Genomic DNA, 22,419 nt, shown 5'->3' with positions numbered 1-22,419 from the left:
TCTGGCTCTCACTTTTTTGCGTAAGTAATTAATGATTTTTCCGTCCATTTCTTGCAAGCCTATATGAAATTTGATAAGTACAGAGTAATGAACATCGCAAAAGTCTGGCGATACGAAATGAAATGAGATTTTTGTGATTAATGATGATATTATGTTTTTCTGAAATTATTTTTCATGGCTAAAGACTTTTTCTATGATATTGTCAGTTAAGTTACTAATATATGCATATACATTTTGTTTGTACATGGTTTCGAGGAGTTTGTAATGTTCATGATACAAATAGTTTAATATATATGTACTTTATGTTACGTAGTTATAGAATTTATTAAAACCCTCCTTTGATAATTCAGGTTGTCGGGTTATAATTTAACCCTTGGAGCTGTGGACTGTATTAAACACTGATTTGTTTGTATATCATGTATTTGTTGCAGTTCTAAATACAATCACTGATTTGTTACTAAGTTATAATGAAAGAAGATAGATTTATTTTTATTGGATATTCACATGTTGTTAAGCGGACTTTACTTTTTGAAGTGAACAACTAGTTCCATTAAAACACTCCACTATACCCTCTACCAGGGGTAGCAACCATTCCGTGCAAAGCTTAATTCCCTGAAGTTTGTCACCTTCATGGCCCATATAATAAAACGAAAAGACGTTCGAACAATCTATTTAAATGATTCGTGTTAGTTTCATTTTGATTGCAGTTAATAATTCTTTCTTTGCTTATTTTTCTTAAAACAATATATTTGTCATTCAACTACACTATACATAAATATAATTTATTTTTGTTTATAATACAACTATGACTGTTCCATGGTACAATGGTTAAGCGCACGGTCTCGTGTGTTCGAACCCCCCATCGTGCAGTAGCGATGTCCATTTTCGAAAATAGCCTATTTTGGGGACTGTGGTGTAAAATGACAATGGAAAATCTCTCACACTTTCCTTCCCTGAACCGAATTCGAGTTTAACTCAGCTCATGACCTGACCTAGGGCAGTACTTCCCATTATATTATTTATAATTCCAATAATTCGAATAAAACACAAAGAGCTGAAATGAGTAGTGTCAAAATCTCCAATTACAGTTTAGCTTTATTAATTGTATGTCTAGATTGTTTTTGAAATACAATATGTGCAACTAATTTATCTTCTTGCTATGTTTTTTATATCACATTTATAATTACGTTATGTCATTTGATACTACTGTTGCTTCTCTTATCGACAATTCAGGCACGTGCTTAAATTAACCTGAATCAATGTCATGAAATAGTAATGTTTCTTGTAACTCGTGTTTCGGGAATTATATGCGAGTTGCTAATGATCATGAATAACGTTGGAAAGATTGATAAAGTGGCAAATATCTGTAATTGACAATTAGTTTTTTTTTTGGCATACTTCAGAAAAAAATGGATGTGTGTGTATGTGTGGAGACAATTTTTTGTCGACGATTTAGGATGTATAGATGAACCGATTTGAAAAATTCAAAAAGCTATTGATAAGGGAGATGTGCTGATTAGTTTTTGGTAAAGTCAGGTCCATCCGTCCCGAAGATACTAGGCAAAAAGTGTCAAAAATAGCAGTTTTTGAGAGAACTAATTATAAGTATAATTAATTTTTAGTTCATATACTAATTTCTTTTTAATATTTTTTTTGTTGCCAGTTTTTGTGAAAATTAGCAAAAGATAGATTAGATTTAAATAATATTGAATTAAAATAAGTTCATAATTTTTGAAGGTAGTAAACAAAATCAAAATTGAAATACAATGAAAGAATGCTTAAAAAATTTAATGTCTTGATATGAGACGAGATATTACATCTTCATTTAGAGCATCTCCGAAAGAAGGCCTGTATATCGATTGGTTCGCAGAATTTCTTAAGAAATGTAAGAAAAAAATATTTTATAAATAATATTTGGTTACCGAAAATATCTATATTAATAAGACATCACAAGTAATTCATGAAAAAATCTTGATTGTGGAGGTGATAGTATTTCTTGCAATCAGAATTTAAGTATTTAGAGATGTCATAAAAACTGTTGACTTTTAATAATTTAATCAAAACTTAATGATTGATTAGTTGTCAGATTTGAAAGAGTAATAAATTGAAAAGTTGAATACTAGTTCCATCAATTGAATTATAAGAGATTTTAAGCTTAAAAGTTGGTCCTTTGATAGTTTTATTCTTTGTAATGTAGTGTGAATTAGACATGGTAAATAAATTAAAGTACTGAAGAATATTTTTTTAAAAATTGGATGTGTAATAAGTAGGAATACGTTTGGAACTTTCAGAATGTTCTATTTCTGAAAGATATCTTCATCTTGCCACTGAGTTTAGAGAGAACATGATTGTTAGTGCTATTTTTTTTAAGTAGTAGAGTAGAAGTTGGAGTAATAGATTGCAAGCTTTTTTTCCTTTTATTAATATACATCAGAATATAAAAAAATCTATAAATTATTTTAATTTACATTATTTACATATTACTATTAATAATTACTATTTGTTACAACTCATTGGATCAAATTAGAGATTGCAAGTAGATTGCAAGAAGACAATTTAAACTATCTTCAGATTCAAAAACTCCTAATTTCTCTTCCAGTTCTATATTGTTTTTCTAATTCTATTCATTGATTTTCTAACATGTTAATTTTTATACATTTTTAATATCTCAGTTTTCAAGTATTATACTGGTAATTGCAATGTTCAATGATAAGTTTAATATCTTTAAATATGTTTGTATTTTTATTTTATGAAATGAGATTATAATTTAAGAAAAGTAATATTCTTTCAAGAGTCTCAAGTCAAGTTTTTCAAAAGCCAATTACAATACTTCAATTATTTAAGCTGCTAATATGTCACGCATAATTTCATTAAAATTCAAAGATGAATATGAATAATGTAGCTTTATGTAGTATTGTTACTATGCACTATTGTATTATCTTTAATTGTTTATATGTTTTGTTCCAGGCACATATGAAATTTCCGCCAGACTATCCATATTCACCTCCGTCCATCCGGTTCTTAACAAAAGTTTGGCATCCAAATGTATATGAGGTATGTGTAAAAATTTCTTTGTTGAAAAATTCTTTTAAAATACGCTTTCAGGATAAACAATATTTACATTTGACAGAGGATAGATATCTAACTACTTATAACAATTTTAGTTACAAAACATTTATAACGTTGCCAGTTGAGTTCAATGTTGCATTGAACTAGAAACTTCTATAAGGTTATTAGTTTTCTTATTTCTCTATTTTTTTAAGTAAATTTTATATAATTTAGTCTTTAATATTGCAAGAAATTTCTAAATTGTTGCGGTATGAAAATATGTCACGAACAGAATACTGCTCATTAAAACTATGCTTGCGGTTATTATGAAATTACTGCAATATAATAAGACGTGTTCTAAAGATCATACATTATATGTAATGTGCGGAAGTAAAATTAAAAACAAATAAAAAACCTTTATAAGTAACTGACTTTTTAATAATTATAAACTAAAGCTCACGTTGACAAGGTAATGAATCATTGAGTTTGCACATTTTGCGGTTTATGTTTAAGTGGAGTGAGTTTTTTATTTTGAAAACAACGGTAAAACACGTGAGTTGAGAAATATGAAAATAGTTGCTATGTGTAGAAAAAGGCAGTGATTGTTTATTATATATACTCTATGATGTTTGATTAATTTTTTTTTCAATTTATCGAGGAAGTGAATTTTAATGTTTTAAATATACTTTAATGATTTGAAAACAATTATTATTTACATTAATTATAGCAATTGAATCTAGATATTTCTGCAATTCCATTGTTCTGGAATGAATTAAGAATGGCTGTTGTAATAAACTAAGTACGATAAAGATTTTGTCTAATGATAGTAGTTAAATTTAATGGTCGAGTGATGGCACAATGACCTATTGACAGTTCTGATTACATTGTATGATCGTAGCTAAATATGTCATAATTTTTTTTATCATCAATCGTTTTATAGCAGATAAAGAAAATTGACAGAGTGTGTAATAAGCTCGCATGTCATTAATAGAAAATGACAATCTTTTTAAAAAAATATTATTGAATTTATTCGTTTTGGCTAAATGTCTAGCCATTGTTTATTGGAAAATTAGCTTATCTCAATATTAAAAATAGAAAAAATAATCTAAATAATGTTAATAATCTAAATAATATATTTTGCTAAGAGAAGGTAAACTGAAGTTACTTTTATTCAAATTATTAATTTATAGCCTTAAACGTATATTCTATGGCATACTTATGTACATCATTGAAAAGCTAAATAAGTTTCTAACCGAATAAAATCTACATCTAAAATAAGAATTTCTTTATATTGTTCATTTACATTCGCAAATAACTATATATAGATATTTTGCGTATCACGAGAAAATGCAGTTGTCGCAAGTCAAAAATATCCTAAATGACGTACGTCCACCACAAAAAAATGTTTTAAAAAATCATGAATTCTATTTTTAAACTTTTCCACTACGCTATAACCCAGTTATTAAAGTTGGTTATTTATTTAGACTTTACATTTACTATACAACGAAATCACAAAGAGCCATACAATTTTCATACTTAATTCTTTTGCAAATATTTTTGGAGTGCGTTTTTTATTTTATCTGATTATTTTTATCATCACAATGACAAAAAATTGTTATTATTTATGATTTTAATAACAAAAATAATTTTTCCAATAATATTTAGTAAACCCAAAAAAATCTCTTACTTCAATCATTTTTTCTCTCATTTCTGGATGACAATAAATGTGCTTTTCGAAGAAAAGCTTTTGTACTCTGCAAGTAATACTTTGAATTATGTATTTTTAAACTTTTTTAGTGTTTATTAAACTCAGTTATTAAAGTTGGTTATTTATTTAGACTTTACATTTACTATACGACGAAATCGCAAAGAGCTCTACTATTTTCACACTTAATTCTTTTGTAAATATTTTTGAAGTGCGTTTTTTATTTTATCTAATTATTTTTGTTATCACATAATTATAACAAAAATATTATATTGTTCATGATCCTAATAATGAAAATAATTTTTGGATTAATATTTAGTAAACACAAAAAAATATCTTCAATCACTTTTTTCTCATTTCTGAATGACAATTTAATTTTCAAAGAAAAGCTCTTGTGCTTTGTAAATAATACTTTGAATTATATTTTTTTTAAACTTTTTTTCAGTGTTTATTCATATATGCAAATTATAATAAGACATAAATCAAACAAACCCGAAAATTCAAGCTATTCATTGTCGACCCCGATTTTTATAGTCGGCTGACCGTAACCTTTATTCCTAAATCAAATTTACATTTTAAGTTTGCAGCACGAACCTCTTATCAAAAATGTTTTTGATGTCATTTTCTAGGAATATTATGTTCTTATTATAGATGCTGATGAAATGAAATCGTTCTGTATGTTTTTGAATAAATCGAGGCTTTGAATTTTGTTCAATTACGTTTTATACTAATTTAAAAAAATAACTAAAGAATATAATATATAGGAGCTTTGGCCATTTACATTCAAATTTACATTTGGCCATTTCATTTGAAAAATTTTAGGTGCATTGCTATTTATTTGCATTGTAGAAATATATCCTCATAGAATTTTTATATCATCCAAGAATATATGCATAAATCATTAATTTATTTTCTATATTCTAATTTAGAATTTTTCAAAATTTTGCTGTTTTTTTTTAAGTTTAACTATTCAAGAATATGTATACAAAAGTGAATTCAATTTTTTTTTTAATTAAATTTAAATTATATTTTCAAAATTTAAATCATTTTTGGATATATAGCGTTTTGACCATGATAATCTTCCTCAGTGTCTTTCATTTACGAAACTTTAAATGCGTATTCCTCGAAACCGTCTTTTTCGATACAATTTCTTCACTTCTATTGGATCGATTTTCTCAAAAATTTTGCAGAGCAACCTCTCTTCAGTATGAACTACGAGTATGAATTCAGATATCAACTATTTTTAACAAAATCGAGAATATCAAAAAAAGTTGTAACAAAAATACATTTTTTCAGACAGTCGGTATTTTGTGATAATTTTTTTTAACTTGTCCATAGTTCATACGAATGCGACATTATTCTAGTGTTAGACTAGTTCTAGTTTTCTCCAAATTATTTGGAGAACTGAAATTACGGGTATGGCCAAGAGACAATTATTTGAAATACCCTTCTCATCACTTTTTAGAATTAGAACCTTATGACTATTTTTAATTTTTAATTATTGTCTAAATCTCAAAACATTAATAACTTGTAGAAAAAGTTTAGCAAAAACATTTTTTGCCTTTATTGTGTCCTTTCAAAAATCGCATAAAACTACAACAAAGTCTCTAGACCAGAATCCACCCTAGCAACCTTCCGTCGAAGCTACGTTTGCTACATGGCGTGCAATTATCCGATGCGTTCAGCCTCAGTTGATGTATCATTTGCTTTTCGTAAACGTTTATTAGCAATATAAAAAAACGAAATATATTTAGTGAAATCTTTCCATTTAATTCATGTGTCATCGATTTTATGTAGAAACGATACAAAATTTGAAGCGTGTACGCGTCTGCCAACATCGATCGGACCGACTACTACGAATATACCAGTCGAGTTGTTCGCGCGGTGTGGTTGACCCCAACGCTCGTAGCAAGGTCAGACGATGCCGGGAGACGAGCTTACTTTATTATAATAAAAAACAGACTTGCACAGATTCGGTATAAAACGCTTAGAATAACGCGAATCTACCCTCTGAGGTAGTCTTGAGAAGTCTTTGTTTACTTTTTTATTGAAGACGAAAGGGTTCCGAATATATTAAAATTTTCAATAAGTAATAGGGTGGAGCGGGGCTTAAAGGTTTGCGTGTAAAAAGATCCGCCACCGATATCTCAAACAAAAAATAAAGTTAAGATTTTTTTAACAACAATATTTGAAAGTAGAGGAGAAAAGAATGTATAACCAGCTATCACTTTGAATCTTATAATGTTTGAAAATCTATAACAAAAGTAATTTCTTTTGTTGTTTTTTTGGTTGTGAGCACAGTTGTTTAGTTTACAAGATCTTAATATAACTTACAAGTATACATTATTTAATTCTTTTATAGGTTGTAATCTTATTTTTTAGTTGATTCAACCGTTTTTTTGTACAACCTTTACGGAAGCTTACATGTGGGTGGAGTAAATAGGACCAACTTAACCTTTATCTTGGCAAAGGTGTAAATAATAAAAACTAGTAAATAAAAAAGTACATTAGTTTAAAAAAGCAATTTTACAAGAAAAAAATTAAATTAATTGTTATTCCAAGTCAATATTTCTGATAAAGTACCAGATCTATTTTATATATAGTGTTATCTTTGTAAAAAATGTGTCTATAAAAATAAAATATATATTTTGCATTGGTTGAATAATGTAGCAATTATTTAGTACAATATTTTTATATCACAAAGTAAATCGTTGAATGCGTTTGCCTCCTGGCCATCCCATTTTACCTATGGGGTGAAAAGAACCAGGTGACAAATTTTTGGGAAACAGCATATTCCAACAATAATGATTTAGCTGGAAATTTTACTTTACATAGTCAGATAGTTGTTTGTTTCGTTTCTGATATAATTGGATTGATTTCCACAATATAATTGCAAAAAGTCAAATTGGACTTATGTGCTCTGCCCCACCCTATTTATTTTTTACAACCCCCAAGTTCTGGAAAAAAATGTATTCTTAAGTTTTTAGGTGTAGAAATGTATTCAGAAAAAAAATGGTTAAGTCGTCAATCTAATGTTCATTCCGGTGCAAAAACTATTAATACCAGTCATTTCTTTTATTGGTGTAATAGTAAGGTTTTATAAAAATATCGGTTCTAAGCTGTTACAATCACAAATAATAATACTATTGTTATTATTAAAATAAATAATGCAGGAAATAAAAATACCAATAGAATAATTCATTAATATTAATATTAACAGTATTGATTTATAAAGTACTCGCTTTTTTGCAATGTTTCAAAAAGGAGCACTTTGTCTCTAAAGCTTCTCTCGGTAAAGATTTTCTCTCGTGAATTTTGGCGCGTCCCCTTGTTTTACATATTGTAAGCAAATTTCAATGCATTATATTGATTAGTTTAGAAAATAGAGAAAGATCGTAGTAAACGTTAAGCTAGCTTGTGTTGGAAAGATTTTAATAAATTGCAATGTGATATTTGGGGTTGGTAATAGAAATAAAAAAAAAATCAGTAAAAACAACTTCAGGGTGAACTGAAGTTTTTCTCTTATCTAATAAGTAATATTTTGAATGTATACAATATTTGTTCATTAAATAATGATTACGATTTTAGAATTTGTATTATATTACAAAACAATTGAAGAACTTTTGTCATGCAAAGAAGAACATGAAGAATGATTAAAGAGATACAATAAGGTGTATTCTCTGAACTTTGAAAAGGTTACTATGGAATTTATACAACAATTTATCAAGACAGCTAAATTATCTTTACAATTTAAAAACAGTTTTTAATGCTATGAAAAATATATCTGTACGAGCACATTATTCTATATATATATAATGAGAAATGAAATGCTTGATCTCGCTTGAATATAAAAGTTCTATACAAAGCATACTTTCTTCGTCATTTCTCTTTCTACTTTTTTATAAGCCTAGTTTTATTGTATATAAACAATATCAATTTAATAAACTTCTGTTTTGGTTAATATTGTGGTTGAATGTCTAATAAATGTCTGCAATTTTTCATCTATTTCTGTATCTATATTTTAACATGTACATATCACCGCAATTGCGTACATACCATTTGTGAACGACCAGGCAGATAACTGTCTGTAAGAAACCTGTTTTCTTACCGTAGACTAATCGTATTTAATTTATATGATTGCATATACATTTATGTATAGATAATTTTATTTAAACATTGTTATTATTCAATATTTTGTTTTCTGATTATTCTTATCCTTTAGTTATGATTATATGATCAAATTGGATATGAACTTTTTATTTAATGAAAAAATCATCATTATATGAAATATTTTATTTAATTATGTGGATCTCTTTTCTAATGTGAAAAATAAATTTATTATATGAAAAAATCTTGTTTATGCAATATATACATTTATTTATTTATTTATTTATTTATTTAAATATATAGCCCACAGATTTCTCCAAGAGGACTCAAAAATACAATTATTTGACATAATGAATAACAATTAAAATATATACAAAATTACAATATATAGTTAGTAACATAAAATGCTAAGATAAAATTTCATATAATGCAGAATGTAACAATAATATTTATAAACAGAAAATAATGAGATATTTGAAAGAAAATAAAAAGATTAACTTGTGCAGATGGAGATTATTTGATTAGGTGAAGTGTATTTAAATTTAAAATCAATTAATCTAAAAATTAGGTACTAGAAATCCAAAATAAAAAGGTGAGATTAGGTTAAAAATTGTAAACACTCGAAAAAGAATCCGAACGACGTATCGACTGACAATATTGTGTGTTTTGTGTTGAAAACAACTTGTAAAATATATAGAGTTATTCTTTTTATATTAAAATAAAACCCCTAAGGATGTAAATAGCACTTACATAAAATAGATTTGGAAATTATCACTCTTAAGCTGAGCATTGGAGGTTATTATCTAAAATACCATCTTATTGTAAAAATAATTATTATTATAAACAATTTCTTATTTTGGATTAAGTATTAAAAAAATTGTGATATGTTTAGGTAAAAGCAACCCATCAATATTATGATTCAGATCAAATCCCCTTATAGAGAGCTTCCAAAAGCTCTCCCATAGGAAAACATGGAAACCTCTCGTTTTGGCGCAAAATACAATAATCATCTTTCAAGTCATTATAGTTGAACACTTTTTCTATCTTTTTTTAATAATAGTAATAATGAAAATAATAACTGTGTGGAAATAAAATATCGAACACTGTACATAGTAATAACGAGCTTTGGTTTTACCGCGCTATACTATTTTCCCAAAGCGATGAATCATTGAAAGGTAATATCTAAAATATCATCTTATTTTAAAAATAATTATTATTATAAACAATTTCTTATTCTGGATTAAGTATTAAAAATAATTTGATATGCTTAGGTAAAAGCTGCTCATAAATATTATGATCCAGATCAAATCCCCATATAAAAAGCTTCCAAATGCTCTCACATAAGAAAACCTGAAAAGCTCTCGTTTTGGCGCAAAATACAATAATCATCTTTCAAGTCATTATTGTTGAACACTTTTTCTATCTTTTTATAATAATAGTAATAATGAAAATAATAACTGTGTGGAAATAAAATATCAAACACTGTACATGGTAATAACGAGCTTTGGTTTTACCGCGCTATACTATTTTCCCAAAGCGATGAATCATTGCATGATTGTTAAGAGACGTGAAAGTTGAATGGCTTTGATGAATAAAAAAAATGTATGAAACATAGACTGACGTCATAGTTTCTAGAATTTCACATGATTTCATCTAGTTCAGTTTTCTTATAAAATGATTCTATCTCGTTTATATATTTCACAATTAATTTATACTTTTATATATGAATAAAAACGATCAAAATTTTGTCTTAATGGTATTAAGTATTTTATTAATATTTTCTAAATTTTGTAAACTTTCTCTCTCATTTATGCATCTGAAACATTATTAACTTAATAATATTATATATAAATAAATAATATACAATGATTACTGTCAATAATTTATTATTCTAATAGTTTGTATATAATTAAACAAAATTATTGAAAATAACATCTTGTACAACTCTAATAAAAATCTTTCTCATAAAATAAAAACTATGATGTTTTATCATGTTTTTAGTGTACATTTACTAGATGTGTACTACTGTAGATAAGTGATATAAGACAATTATATTTCTTATAATACTTTTACTCAGGTAATCAATATCATATTTTTCTACAGTTTATCTCAAAGGCAGTTGTATGTTATTATAATTTGTTTCATATCAAATAACACGCAATAAAATTGAATAATATTTTTGATTAATGTATGCTGATTATAAATCTATCAGCATTTACAGTAAACTTTGCTTGCTTGACAAATTAGAACTTCGCGTGATTTTAATTTGTTCAGTCATATTGATTCTGATTCATAATCTTTTTGTTTCTAAATGCTTTTGCAAGTAAATGAAATTTTGAATAGCTTTAATATAAATTATCATTAAGTAATTTATAGGTATTTAAATTTATATGATTTTTATAATTTTGTTATTTTAATCGACGTATTAGCTTTATCATAAGATTTAATCTTTATATCTAATTCCCTCATATCTGAAACGTGCACTCTTTTTGTTTATATAACGTTATCATTAGTATTAATATGGCGTTGAGATTTTTGATGCAAAAATTTTCTTAAAATATTCTTATTCTTTCTGAATTTCAAAAAAATAACATCAGAACAATTTTTTATGATATCTCTTTATTTTCTTAGAATAAAATAATATAATTTAATTATATTATTGTGTAATTTAATTTCATCTAATTATTAATAAATACATTAAGTTTTATAGTACATTGTTATATAATTTTTTTCTATTTTCCATCGTTGATACGAGCGTATTACGATCATTACATTAACAAGTCGATTAATAAATTGCAAGCAATTAAAGCGTATTTAATGATTTATAGAGTTACGATATCTTTGCACTTATCAATGCCAATTGCGACATCAAATGTTATTAGGTGAAAGTTTATATATTTTTTAAAATCTTGTTAGAAAACAGTATTCGAAACGAGAAAAGCGAAAGCTGATTGATATATTAATGCCAAATTTAAATGATTAGGTATAATTAATAGATAGTAAGTCACCTAAATTGATATAGGCGTCTCAAAATGCGTTTGAAAATCGCAAGCTCCACATGCAGTTTCACTGTTTTCAAAGCCACTTTAATTTTTAAATGTATAATTGTATATATTTTATATGTATATATAAGTATATATTTTCAAGAAAATTATTTTTACTGCAATTTGTTTTGCGCAAGGTTTTTGTTATTGGCTTGAGCGTGGTCCCAGTAGTTTGCGTTGTAGAGAAACCGAGGTCACAAATCACCCAGCTCAGCTATCTTACAAAGTTTCGTAATAATGATAACTAACTACCATGTAAAATTAGTCATACATACATATTTATTTCTATATTTTTTCAATCAACCTAAAAACCAGTTATGATTAATGATTTAAAGGATATTAATAACATAAACACACTTTAGGTTTTGTTTTTAATCGTAGTATGAATTGATTCAAATTGCGTTAATATATTTATTGAACATCATTGTAAATTTGAATGTGAAAGATTATGAAGTAAATAGCAATATTTGCAATATGTAGTGTCGTTTTATATATATATATATATAGTATTAAAATTTTCCATTATTTATAATCTGCCAGCGTTGGCCTTACTACTTAATTAATGAAAAAAAATCCAAATATCATTGAACCGCCTTGATCAATGTGCGCTGATCGATACACATAGATATATACCTTATAGTATGCTGAATCAGGAGCAAATTAAGCGATTTTATCAAGCATTATTTAGTTGATGGTAAATTGGCTTAATTTGCATCATAAATCAGTACCCAAGTTTCAATGGATAGCAAATGCCAAAAGTAAATAGTCGTATGCACCTTGAAACATTCGAAACTGGTCAATTGAATTATATTAGCCGTTCCAACTATTCTGACTGATTCATCTTATCTAGGCCAATGCATAAATGCACGTTTTCGCTGTTGCTTTTGCGTGTTGGCATTCTTGGTTGCCTACAGAAGTTTAAAATTATTTGAAATTGATATATCAGCTTTTGTAATTGTTTTTATAAAATTATCACTAACCATAAAATGAAATTGATTACTCATCAAACGATGTCCATTTTTGCGTTCTATTTACCATAAAACAAAAAAAATTATTTACGGTGGAGTAACTAATACTTTGTTTTATGTTTCTCGCTTATATATTTTTGTTTGTATTTTAAAAATGTCATATGTTTATGAGAAGTAATTTTATCCATCTGCTAAGAGATAAAACCATCAAGTCTGCTAGTCATTCGTGCGTTGACCTTTGCATCCCCTATTGCTTTAATACAAAACTACTTTCGAGATACATGTAGGGGGTGTCATTGTACTCAAGTTCACGAAGCATTGATAGAAATTAAGTTTGTAATATTTCAGTTTTTGTTTAGATGTATATATTTAATGCAAACAATTTTATTTTGTATATTTCAGAATTATTAATGTCTTAATAATATTAATTTTTGGTAACAATTTCTCACTTTTTTCAACTTTAATTTTATTTCGAATAATTTTCAAATCGATTAGTATGAGTGCTATGTGAGCAATAACTGTATTCTACTGAAAATGAGCCAAAATTGCAAAACTGCCAGGGTCTGTTCATTATGAATAAATATCACATGGGTTTGTTATATATTCGATGGTTGTGTGCAAATCTGAATTTAATTGCTTACTAAGCGTGATGCCAATTCTACATGATATAAGAAGCATATTTAAATGATATATAAAGCAAATAATTTTAAAACTCTATAAAAAATAAAAAAAATCTGCTTAAAGATAGCATTTGTCAAAAAAATACTTCAATAACTCTGAATTTTTTGGTAGAGAAACTACGAAAATTATGAGTCATGGTAGAGAAACTTTTCTTTGCTGTATATCTAACGATCTTAGTTTTGGTTGCTATTGTGTAGCCTGTAATAAAATCTAAGCATTCGGTCCACAATTGTTGACAGACCATTACACATTGTCAATGTCCGTAGTCAATATAGGTGTAGACATCGCGGAGACTGAAATCGTAAAGTGCGAACGATATTAAAATTGATGTTTGTTGACAAATGTTTGTTTAGGTAGGTACATTATTTCTTTGACATACCTCTTCATACTAATCGTGTTTAGGCAAGCGCAAACAGTTCAATGAACTCACAAAAGATACCAACAGTCTGCTGAGTAAGTTTGTGGATGGTAAATTGTATCAAAATTGGCAGTATAATTAGATAAATTTTATTTTTATATTGTGATACATAAAAATATGTATCATCAAGATTTTAGTTTAAGAGTGGCATTAATTATATTAATTTAATTACTATAATTCGGATTAGATATTTGCAAAATATGGCAATTCCATTAACGTTTATCTGTAAGAGCAATTCAATTCTCATATCATAACTTATTTTAACAGCTATATTTTGGTATGATCATTGACATAAGCTTCAACGCAGTATTTCTTCAGTTTATTCCAACTACGGTCCCAAAGCAATTTATTTGATTGCTTGCGAGCATATATACATTTTTATCGTGGGATGTTTCCCAAAAGCCTTAAAATACCAGCAGGGTGAAAATATATAAATAACGTCCTGAATTGAATGATATAATAGAATTATAACTTTCGCCATGTTGCTTGTTCTCATTGCACGGTTTTATTATATGGAATTAATAAGTTCTGTCGAGATTAGAAATCAATGTTACCAATTTTACTTTTGTGAAAGATTGAGACAAAATTCACTTAGGTCTTTTAAAAAAATGGGATTGAAAAGTAGGATTTTTTTATATTGATATATAATATTGATTGTGTAGTAATGACTTACCTACGCAATTATATCGAGGATTATTTAACGTTTGAAATTTTAGCAACGTACGTTAATTGTGTATTAATGTATGTAATTGTCTGATTATATATGTTGAGTTTGCGTTTTTTGTTTTTTATACATTTACAAAATATTATTTACATTTGTGTTTAAAGAAAGGGAATCAAATCGAAAATGAAAATTTTTATATATCTTTACGTTTCAAAGGTTTCTGAACATTTTGGCATACCTTAGAAAAAATTGATGTATGTGTGTGTGTGTATGCGTGTGTGTGTGTATTCGGATACAAATTTTCGTGGACGATTTCGGGAACACCGATCAACCGATTTTAAATAATTCAAAAAACATTCAATTCATATTGATAAGGTGACGTGCTGATAGTTTTTGGCGATGGCAGGTCTAGCCGTTTCAAAGATACGGGGCAAGAAGTGCCAAAAATGGTAGCTCAATTTTAATGATTCATAAAATATTTTACTAAAGAACTGATCAAATTTTCATAAAGGCATGTCTAGCGCTTTCGGAGATCTAATGAAAAAAGTAAAAAAAATGCCATTTGGCGGTCAAAAATGATCATTAGACATATGCACATCAAATTATCAGATATTTTATAGAGCTTTTAACAATAAGTATAAATTTTGTTTGCATTCCTATGGGTTCAGTACCAATGTTTATTCGTTAGACGGCGACGCGGCGCTTACGCGATTTGACATTTTGTCTCTGTGCAGTTAAAACAGTACGATTGCTTTGAAAAAAAGTCAAAATATGTCAAAATCCAAAATATGTCAAAATAAAAAAAACATTTTTTTTCATAAAAAGTAATTTTTTTTTTCAAAAAAAGTATTTTTTTGTTAAATTCCTAGTTTCTCAAAAATCTAATTTTTTAGAAGTAATTTTTTTTCAAAAATGTTAATCGTTTTTAAAAAAATAATAATATTTGGTACGGGAAGTTCCAGCAATTTGCCTTAAGGCTAGATGCCATGCGCCCCACTAGTTTTGTTTTTCATATTCATATAATTTAACAAAATCCTCAGTGCTGGAACGAATGAATGGCATTTCAATGTATTTATATGGAAAAAATTTCTTACGAAATGAATTATACACGGGGTACCTCTCTATATTATAATATATCGATATATATTTTAGGTATCTTATAACACTAATTCCAGTTCAATAACTGACCTACGTGATGTTCGCCTTCTTGAATGATTTCATTTGACGTCCTCGTCCTTACTATATATTGCGTCGGTGTTTCGCCTACGTATATATTCGTCTACGCTGATACAACCCGTAGCTCAAGTGACGCCTACGGCTCGTAGAAATGTAGACAAAGAATCTCCTTTAAACGACCTTAGGGTATACAGCTACGTAGTGGGATAAACTGAACTTGGTTATGATAAGTAATATTAGAAAAGATGAAGATAATGGTTGGGTAATGTCATCTCATGTGTAACCGTAGGTCTGAGTAATTTTTGTCAAGCTTGAAAGCTATGTATATTTTATAATTTACGTTTTTGAATTTAGATTTTGAGCATAATCCTAAAATGTATTGAAAATTTACGTATGGCTTGATAACTAGTGATAATAAATGCTTTAAATGGTCAATAATATCCTGTAGCTAATGCTTGCGATTCTAAATAATTTATATAAATAAATGATTTTGATTATACATACACTTATATACAGAGTGCCCCAGAATTCAACGTTTATTCTTTTATTATGAAACTTAAGTATTTTACCTTTTCACAATCTTCATAAAATGTGCCAACTTCTGGTGAAACTTGCAAAAACAATTTAAGTGCATTTTTTTAAAAGAAATTAAAAAAAAAAAAAAAAAAAAAAAAAAAAAAAAAAAAAAAAAAAAAAAAAATCACAGTTCAACAAAAAATCTTAATCCTTAATAACTTTGGGCAATTGTGTCATTATTTTTTCAGTGGGCTTAGAAATGTTATTTACGACTTGAATCCAAAGCTTAAATGACCAGAATTAACAAAAATTAACTACAATAACCAAATAGTCACTTTTTTACCACTTGAAAGTTCGTAATTTTCAAACTATGTGAAATATTTTTTTTAATATTTTTTTATGATACTACCACTCCATATCGGCTTGACATTGAGTTTGGAGACACCCTGTATATAATATATACATATATAGTATATATTCAATGCATATACATATATAGTATATATAATGTGTCTTTTTATTTAATATTACTACAACCGCCTCTTCAATTCACAAAAGTCATTGAAATTTCAATTAATTTTCCAAAAAACAGCATCTTGTAACATTTTGTTCTGACAGATTTAATTATATTTTAATGAAAGATTCATCTGAAAAAATGTGATTCTATTTATCTTAGTCAGATATAGAAGGTTACACAATAATTGTAAATAACAAAGAATTTGTGCGGTAGTCATGATGTTACTCTTAAATAGCGATAAATAAAATTTAATGTTCATTCAACGTCGAGCGGTCGACGAGTACACATCTAGTTGCGTAAAATACCTGATATAAATAATAGATCAACAACAAAGTGTGGTGAGTCACAGGCAACTCGGGCCTGATGACGTTCCGTTATCGGTTTATAGAAATAATACAGTGAGTACAGAGGTCGAGACAGGTATAAAAATTAGTAATGCAGTGCATCTAATTAATAATAGTGATTGTATGGAATATGAAAGTGACGATGGAAGTGATTATAGTGATAGTAGTTTAATAAGTGAAAATAATGATGGTAAAAAAGTTAATTTGAATACTGTAAATAGTGTTAAAAATACTGATATAAGATGTGGTAATAAAAGTGTTAAGATTAGTACTAATAAATTAGATACAAGAAAAGAATACAAAAAAATGGATAAGGTAAATAGATCAAAAATGAGTCCGAAGAAAAGTAACATTAATGAAGGAGTAATTAAAAAAATGGTTCTGGGAATAAAAGATGATCAGGCAAAGGAAACAAAAAATATCAATGAAAATAATTTAAGAAATAATAGTAAGGAACCTCAGCGGAATTGGAATGATATGGTAATAGAAGAAGAATTAAGTAGTAGTTCTAACAATATAGAAGTTTTAAAAGAAACTAATAAGAAGAAAAATGATATGGAAATTGAAGAAGAAAATAGTAGTAATCAGGATGTTATAGAAGCGGAAAAAGGAAATGGAAGGAATGACAACCAGATGGTTGTTGAGGAAAATTCTAACAAGAGTCAGAGTGAATTAAAATTAAATATTGAGAAAAATTACTATAGTGCATTAGATGAAGGCCCATATGTAGTCTATGCTGAATCAATGAATCAAAATTTGGGTAATTATCATAATGTGGCACTGGGTAGAATAATATATAAAATTTCCCCAGTAATAAGTAGAAATATTGACAATTTTACAAAAATAGGCAAAAATAAAATTAAAATAGTTTTCAAAAATTATGAATATGCGAATAAAATAATTAGGGAAGACCTTTTGAACAAGAATAATATAAAAGTATATATCCCTAGACATAAATTATTTAGGGCGGGGATAATTTTCAATGTGGATGAAGACATGGATGAGTCAGAAATTAAGGAAGTAATAAAATCAGATATAGAAATAATTGATGTAGTTTGTATTAAAAAAAGAAACAAAGATACAAATAGTCTGAAATCTCAAATGGTTAAAATTTTATTCAAAGGAAATTACTTGCCTGAAAAAGTATCAATATATTCAGTAAAACTTCAAGTGAGTCCATTTGTACAGAAAGTCATACAGTGCCACAATTGTTGGCGTTATGGTCATATTCGCCTGCAATGTAAGGCCAAAAAAAGATGCCGAAAATGCTCTAGAGAACACAATGCTGAATTATGTCACATAGAAAAAGATTTTGAATGCGCTGGATGTCACAAAAATCACGAAGCAAATGATAAAAATTGTGAAGTTTACCAATTTAATAAAAATGTAAAAGAGCTAATGGCTTTTCAGAATATTTCGTACTCGGAGGCCAAATTTATTCTTCGGAAACAAAATTATGCAGAAGTAACAAAAATAAATCACTTCAATCCAGACTTCAAAAAGACATTTCCTAGAATTAACGAAGCAGTTAATTATGGAACAAACATGATAAATAAAAATAGGTATGAAGCACTGAGTAACCTTCAAGAACAAGAAATAAATATTGATCAAAGTAGGTTAATGCTGATGAATAAACCTAGAAGAATTATGGAAAGAAGACAAACTGAAAATGGCAGATATATACAAATGAATAACAGGAATTTAAAACAAACAAGTGGAGAGAGAAATTCACAAAGGCGCGAATATTGCGGCAAAAATATAGAAATAGAAGAAATTAGGAAAATACAAATAATCCATGAGGAGCTAGTTAAAAAACTGAGAGAAAAAATAAGGAACAAAGAGTGTGATGATCTAGAGGAAGTTGTGGTAAAATTTAAAAAGGATATGGATATAATTTACGAGAAGTATAATAGTGTGGAAGTTAGAAATATTAGTGAACAACAAAATAAAGTTGGTTTTGATAATAATAACATAAGTTGAAATTATTAGAAGTAAAAGAAAATTGATAAACGTTTAAACAGTTAAATACAAATTAAAACCAAATCTATAAATTTCATTATGCATTTATTACAGTGGAACATTAGATCGTTTAATTCTAACAAAGAAAGTTTGGAAATCTTTTTATATCAAAATAAAACTGATGTTATATTTTTATCAGAATCCTGGTTCAAATGGAACCGACGGTACTATTTAAAAAATTACAATATAATCAGAACTGACAGATATGACGGGAAAGGTGGAGCGGCAATATTTATTAACGAAAGAATTAACTATCAGATTGTAAATATAGATATTGGAGAAATAGATATAAACAAAGTCCAATTATGTGCAATATCAATAATATTAGGAGATAAAAAAATATATTTGGTATCAATATATATATCGCCAGGTACACACATTACGAAACAACAATGGAATTATTTATTTGAGAATATTCCTAGACCGTTCATTATAGCTGGAGATGTAAATGCGCATCACCATTCCTGGGGATGTAACTATAATGATAATTACGGAAGGAATTTAATGGAATCAATTGAAGAGTGTAATTTATTCGTATTAAATAATGGTTCCCCAACACTTGTATTTAAAAACACTAAAACTGTAGTTGATGTTACAGTGTGCTCTTCTGAAATATTTCATTTAATAACATGGAAAGTAATAGAGGAAAACTTAGGCTCTGATCATTATCCTATTTATTTTTATTTGGATATAGTGAGAAGTAACAGGATATTGATTCCCAATAGAAAATGGAATTGTGGTAAAGCTGATTGGCAAAAATATAAAATAATGATTGAACATGAAATCTTATCATTGGGCAATCATTTAGATAGTAACATTTATGAAAAATTCACAAATATTATAAATCAAACTGCGGAAAAATGTATACCAATAAATAAAATGTTAACAACATCTCAAATGAGGAAACCAGTGTGGTGGGATGAAGAATGTTTTAAACTGGTAGAAGAACGAAGAAAAGCAGAAAAGAACTTTAGAAGAAATTCGAGTTTAGAAAATTTTCTTCAGTGTAATAAAATTAAAGCTAAAGTTCGGAAAGAACTAAAAATAAAGAAAAGAGAAAGTTGGTGTAAATTTGTCAACAATCTAAATCCTAATACCCCATCTAAAATTATTTTTAAAATGGTTAAATCAATGAACAATTATATTTCACAGAATGAGAAGAATTCAGAATTGATTAATGATAAAGTAGTGGAAGAAGTAGTTGATAATATTGCGCCCTTTGGAGTGGGTGATGATATTTGTAAATATCTTAAAGGAATAGAGTAACAGGTTCGGTAGAAAAGTCATTAATTAGACCATTTTCATTATGGGAATTAGAAAAATCTTGGAGCAAAATTAAAGATACTGCTCCAGGATTAGACAACATTCATTATTCTATGTTAAAAAACCTTCCACAGTCCGGAAAAGAAATTCTACTCAAAATTATTAATAAGTATTGGCTGTCACCGAATGAAATTCCTGATTGGAATAAATTTAGAGTTATTTTAATTAAAAAGAAGAGCAATAATTCTGATGATAGCAATGCATATAGACCAATTACTTTGGCGTCATGTATTGCTAAAATAAAAGATAGGATGATAAAAAGAAGAGTCGAGTGGTGGATTGAAAATAAACAGTTACTGCCCAAAAGCCAATTTGGCTTTAGAAAAGGATTAAGCACACAAGATAGTCTAAGTATATTTTCCACAGACATACATCTAGCCTTTTCAAGAAACACTTATGTCGTTGCACTGTTTTGCGATATAAGGGGTGCATACGATAATGTGGTGCCGGGAAAATTAGCAGAAAGTCTTGTACATGCTGGCTTACCAGAAAAATTGATCAAAGCTATCGTATATACTACCTTTAATAGAGAAATAGAAGTTAAAATAAATGAAAATGCAAGGATTGGAAGAGTTCTTCGACAGGGTCTACCTCAAGGAGCTATCCTTAGTCCTTTATTATATGCTCTATATGTACGGGATATAGAAGGTATATGGTTGGAAGGTACAAAAATTCTACAATATGCAGATGATTTATTGATCTATATTGAAAAAGATAATTTGAAAGAGGCCATCGATATGATGTCTATGAATATGGAATTACTGCATATTTGGTTGAATGAGAAAGGTCTGGAACTATCAGATGATAAAAGCTCCATAGGAATATTTACGAGGCATTCCAACAAAAAGTTCCCAGCTTGTATTTCAAGTCCATATAATAAAATTAAAATTCATTGCAACAATAAATTCCTAGGTATATATTTTGATCAAAAAATGACTTTTAAATATCATATGAATTATATTAAAAAAAGAATTGAAAAAAAGACCAGTTTAATGAGACTGATAAACAGTACTTGGTGGGGTTCACACCCTATCACATCTATTAATTTATATAAAACCATAATTAGATCAATACTGGAATATGGTAGCATAATTTTTGGACATTCGAATATGGTAAATGAGCTTGAAAAAATTCAATACAAATGTTTAAGATTTTGCGCAGGTATGATGAGATCGACACCAACAAATGTACTGTTATTAGAAACTGGTGTTATGCCACTAAAAGTCAGATATGAATGGTTGAGTGACAAATATATGTTGAAAAAAATTAATTTTAATTCATCTGAAATATATGACAGAATTAATGATTTAAATAATGAATGCGAACGTAATATTTATTGGCTGAATAAAAAAATACCTATTATTATTCAGAGTTTTAGAGAAGTAATTAAATATCAAGAAAGTATGTATTCATTCAGAATTCATCCTTATTATAATAAAATATATTTTGACAGTTGTATATTTGATAATATTATAAATATCGATTTATTAAAATCTGATAATAATAATCAAGATGCAGAAGTTATATTTACGGATGGATCGAAGGATATGGACAATGTAGGTTTTGCTATATATAAAGAAACCGATCAAACAAGTGAATGTTACAAGTTACCAGGGTGTGTTTCTGTCTATACAGCGGAGTTATTTGCAATTAAGGAGGCCATAAGAAAAGCTAAAGAACAGAATTATAATAAAACAATTATAATTACGGACAGCATGAGCTGTATCAATAAATTACAAGTGTTTTTTAGAGATCTAAATTTAGAAGAAAAAATTTATTTTGATATCTTGCAAGATTTGGAGAAAATTAAAGAAAATGGAAAGGATATAAGAATAGGATGGGTAAAAGGTCACTCCGGAATTTCAGGAAACGAAAAAGCTGATGAATTA

The 22,419-nt window shown here is 27.6% G+C and overlaps 1 protein-coding gene across 1 annotated transcript in view; it reads left to right on the top strand.

The window, feature by feature from the left end:
• The window catches only part of LOC113373880 (ubiquitin-conjugating enzyme E2 R2), a 73,536-nt gene that overhangs the window by 17,604 nt on the left and 33,513 nt on the right, over positions 1-22,419 (top strand). Inside the window, exon 2 of the mRNA XM_026614148.1 lies at positions 2,968-3,054. Coding sequence (XP_026469933.1) covers positions 2,968-3,054 — 87 coding nt within the window. The remainder of the gene's footprint in view (positions 1-2,967; positions 3,055-22,419) is intronic.

This window comes from Ctenocephalides felis, unplaced genomic scaffold (assembly GCF_003426905.1).
Source record: "Ctenocephalides felis isolate EL2017-DRISC unplaced genomic scaffold, ASM342690v1 CF-g0.4_SCAFFOLD_00845, whole genome shotgun sequence".
Taxonomy (NCBI): domain Eukaryota; kingdom Metazoa; phylum Arthropoda; class Insecta; order Siphonaptera; family Pulicidae; genus Ctenocephalides; species Ctenocephalides felis.
Note: the sequence above shows the minus strand (reverse complement) of the source record. Positions and strands in the feature narration are given on the sequence as shown.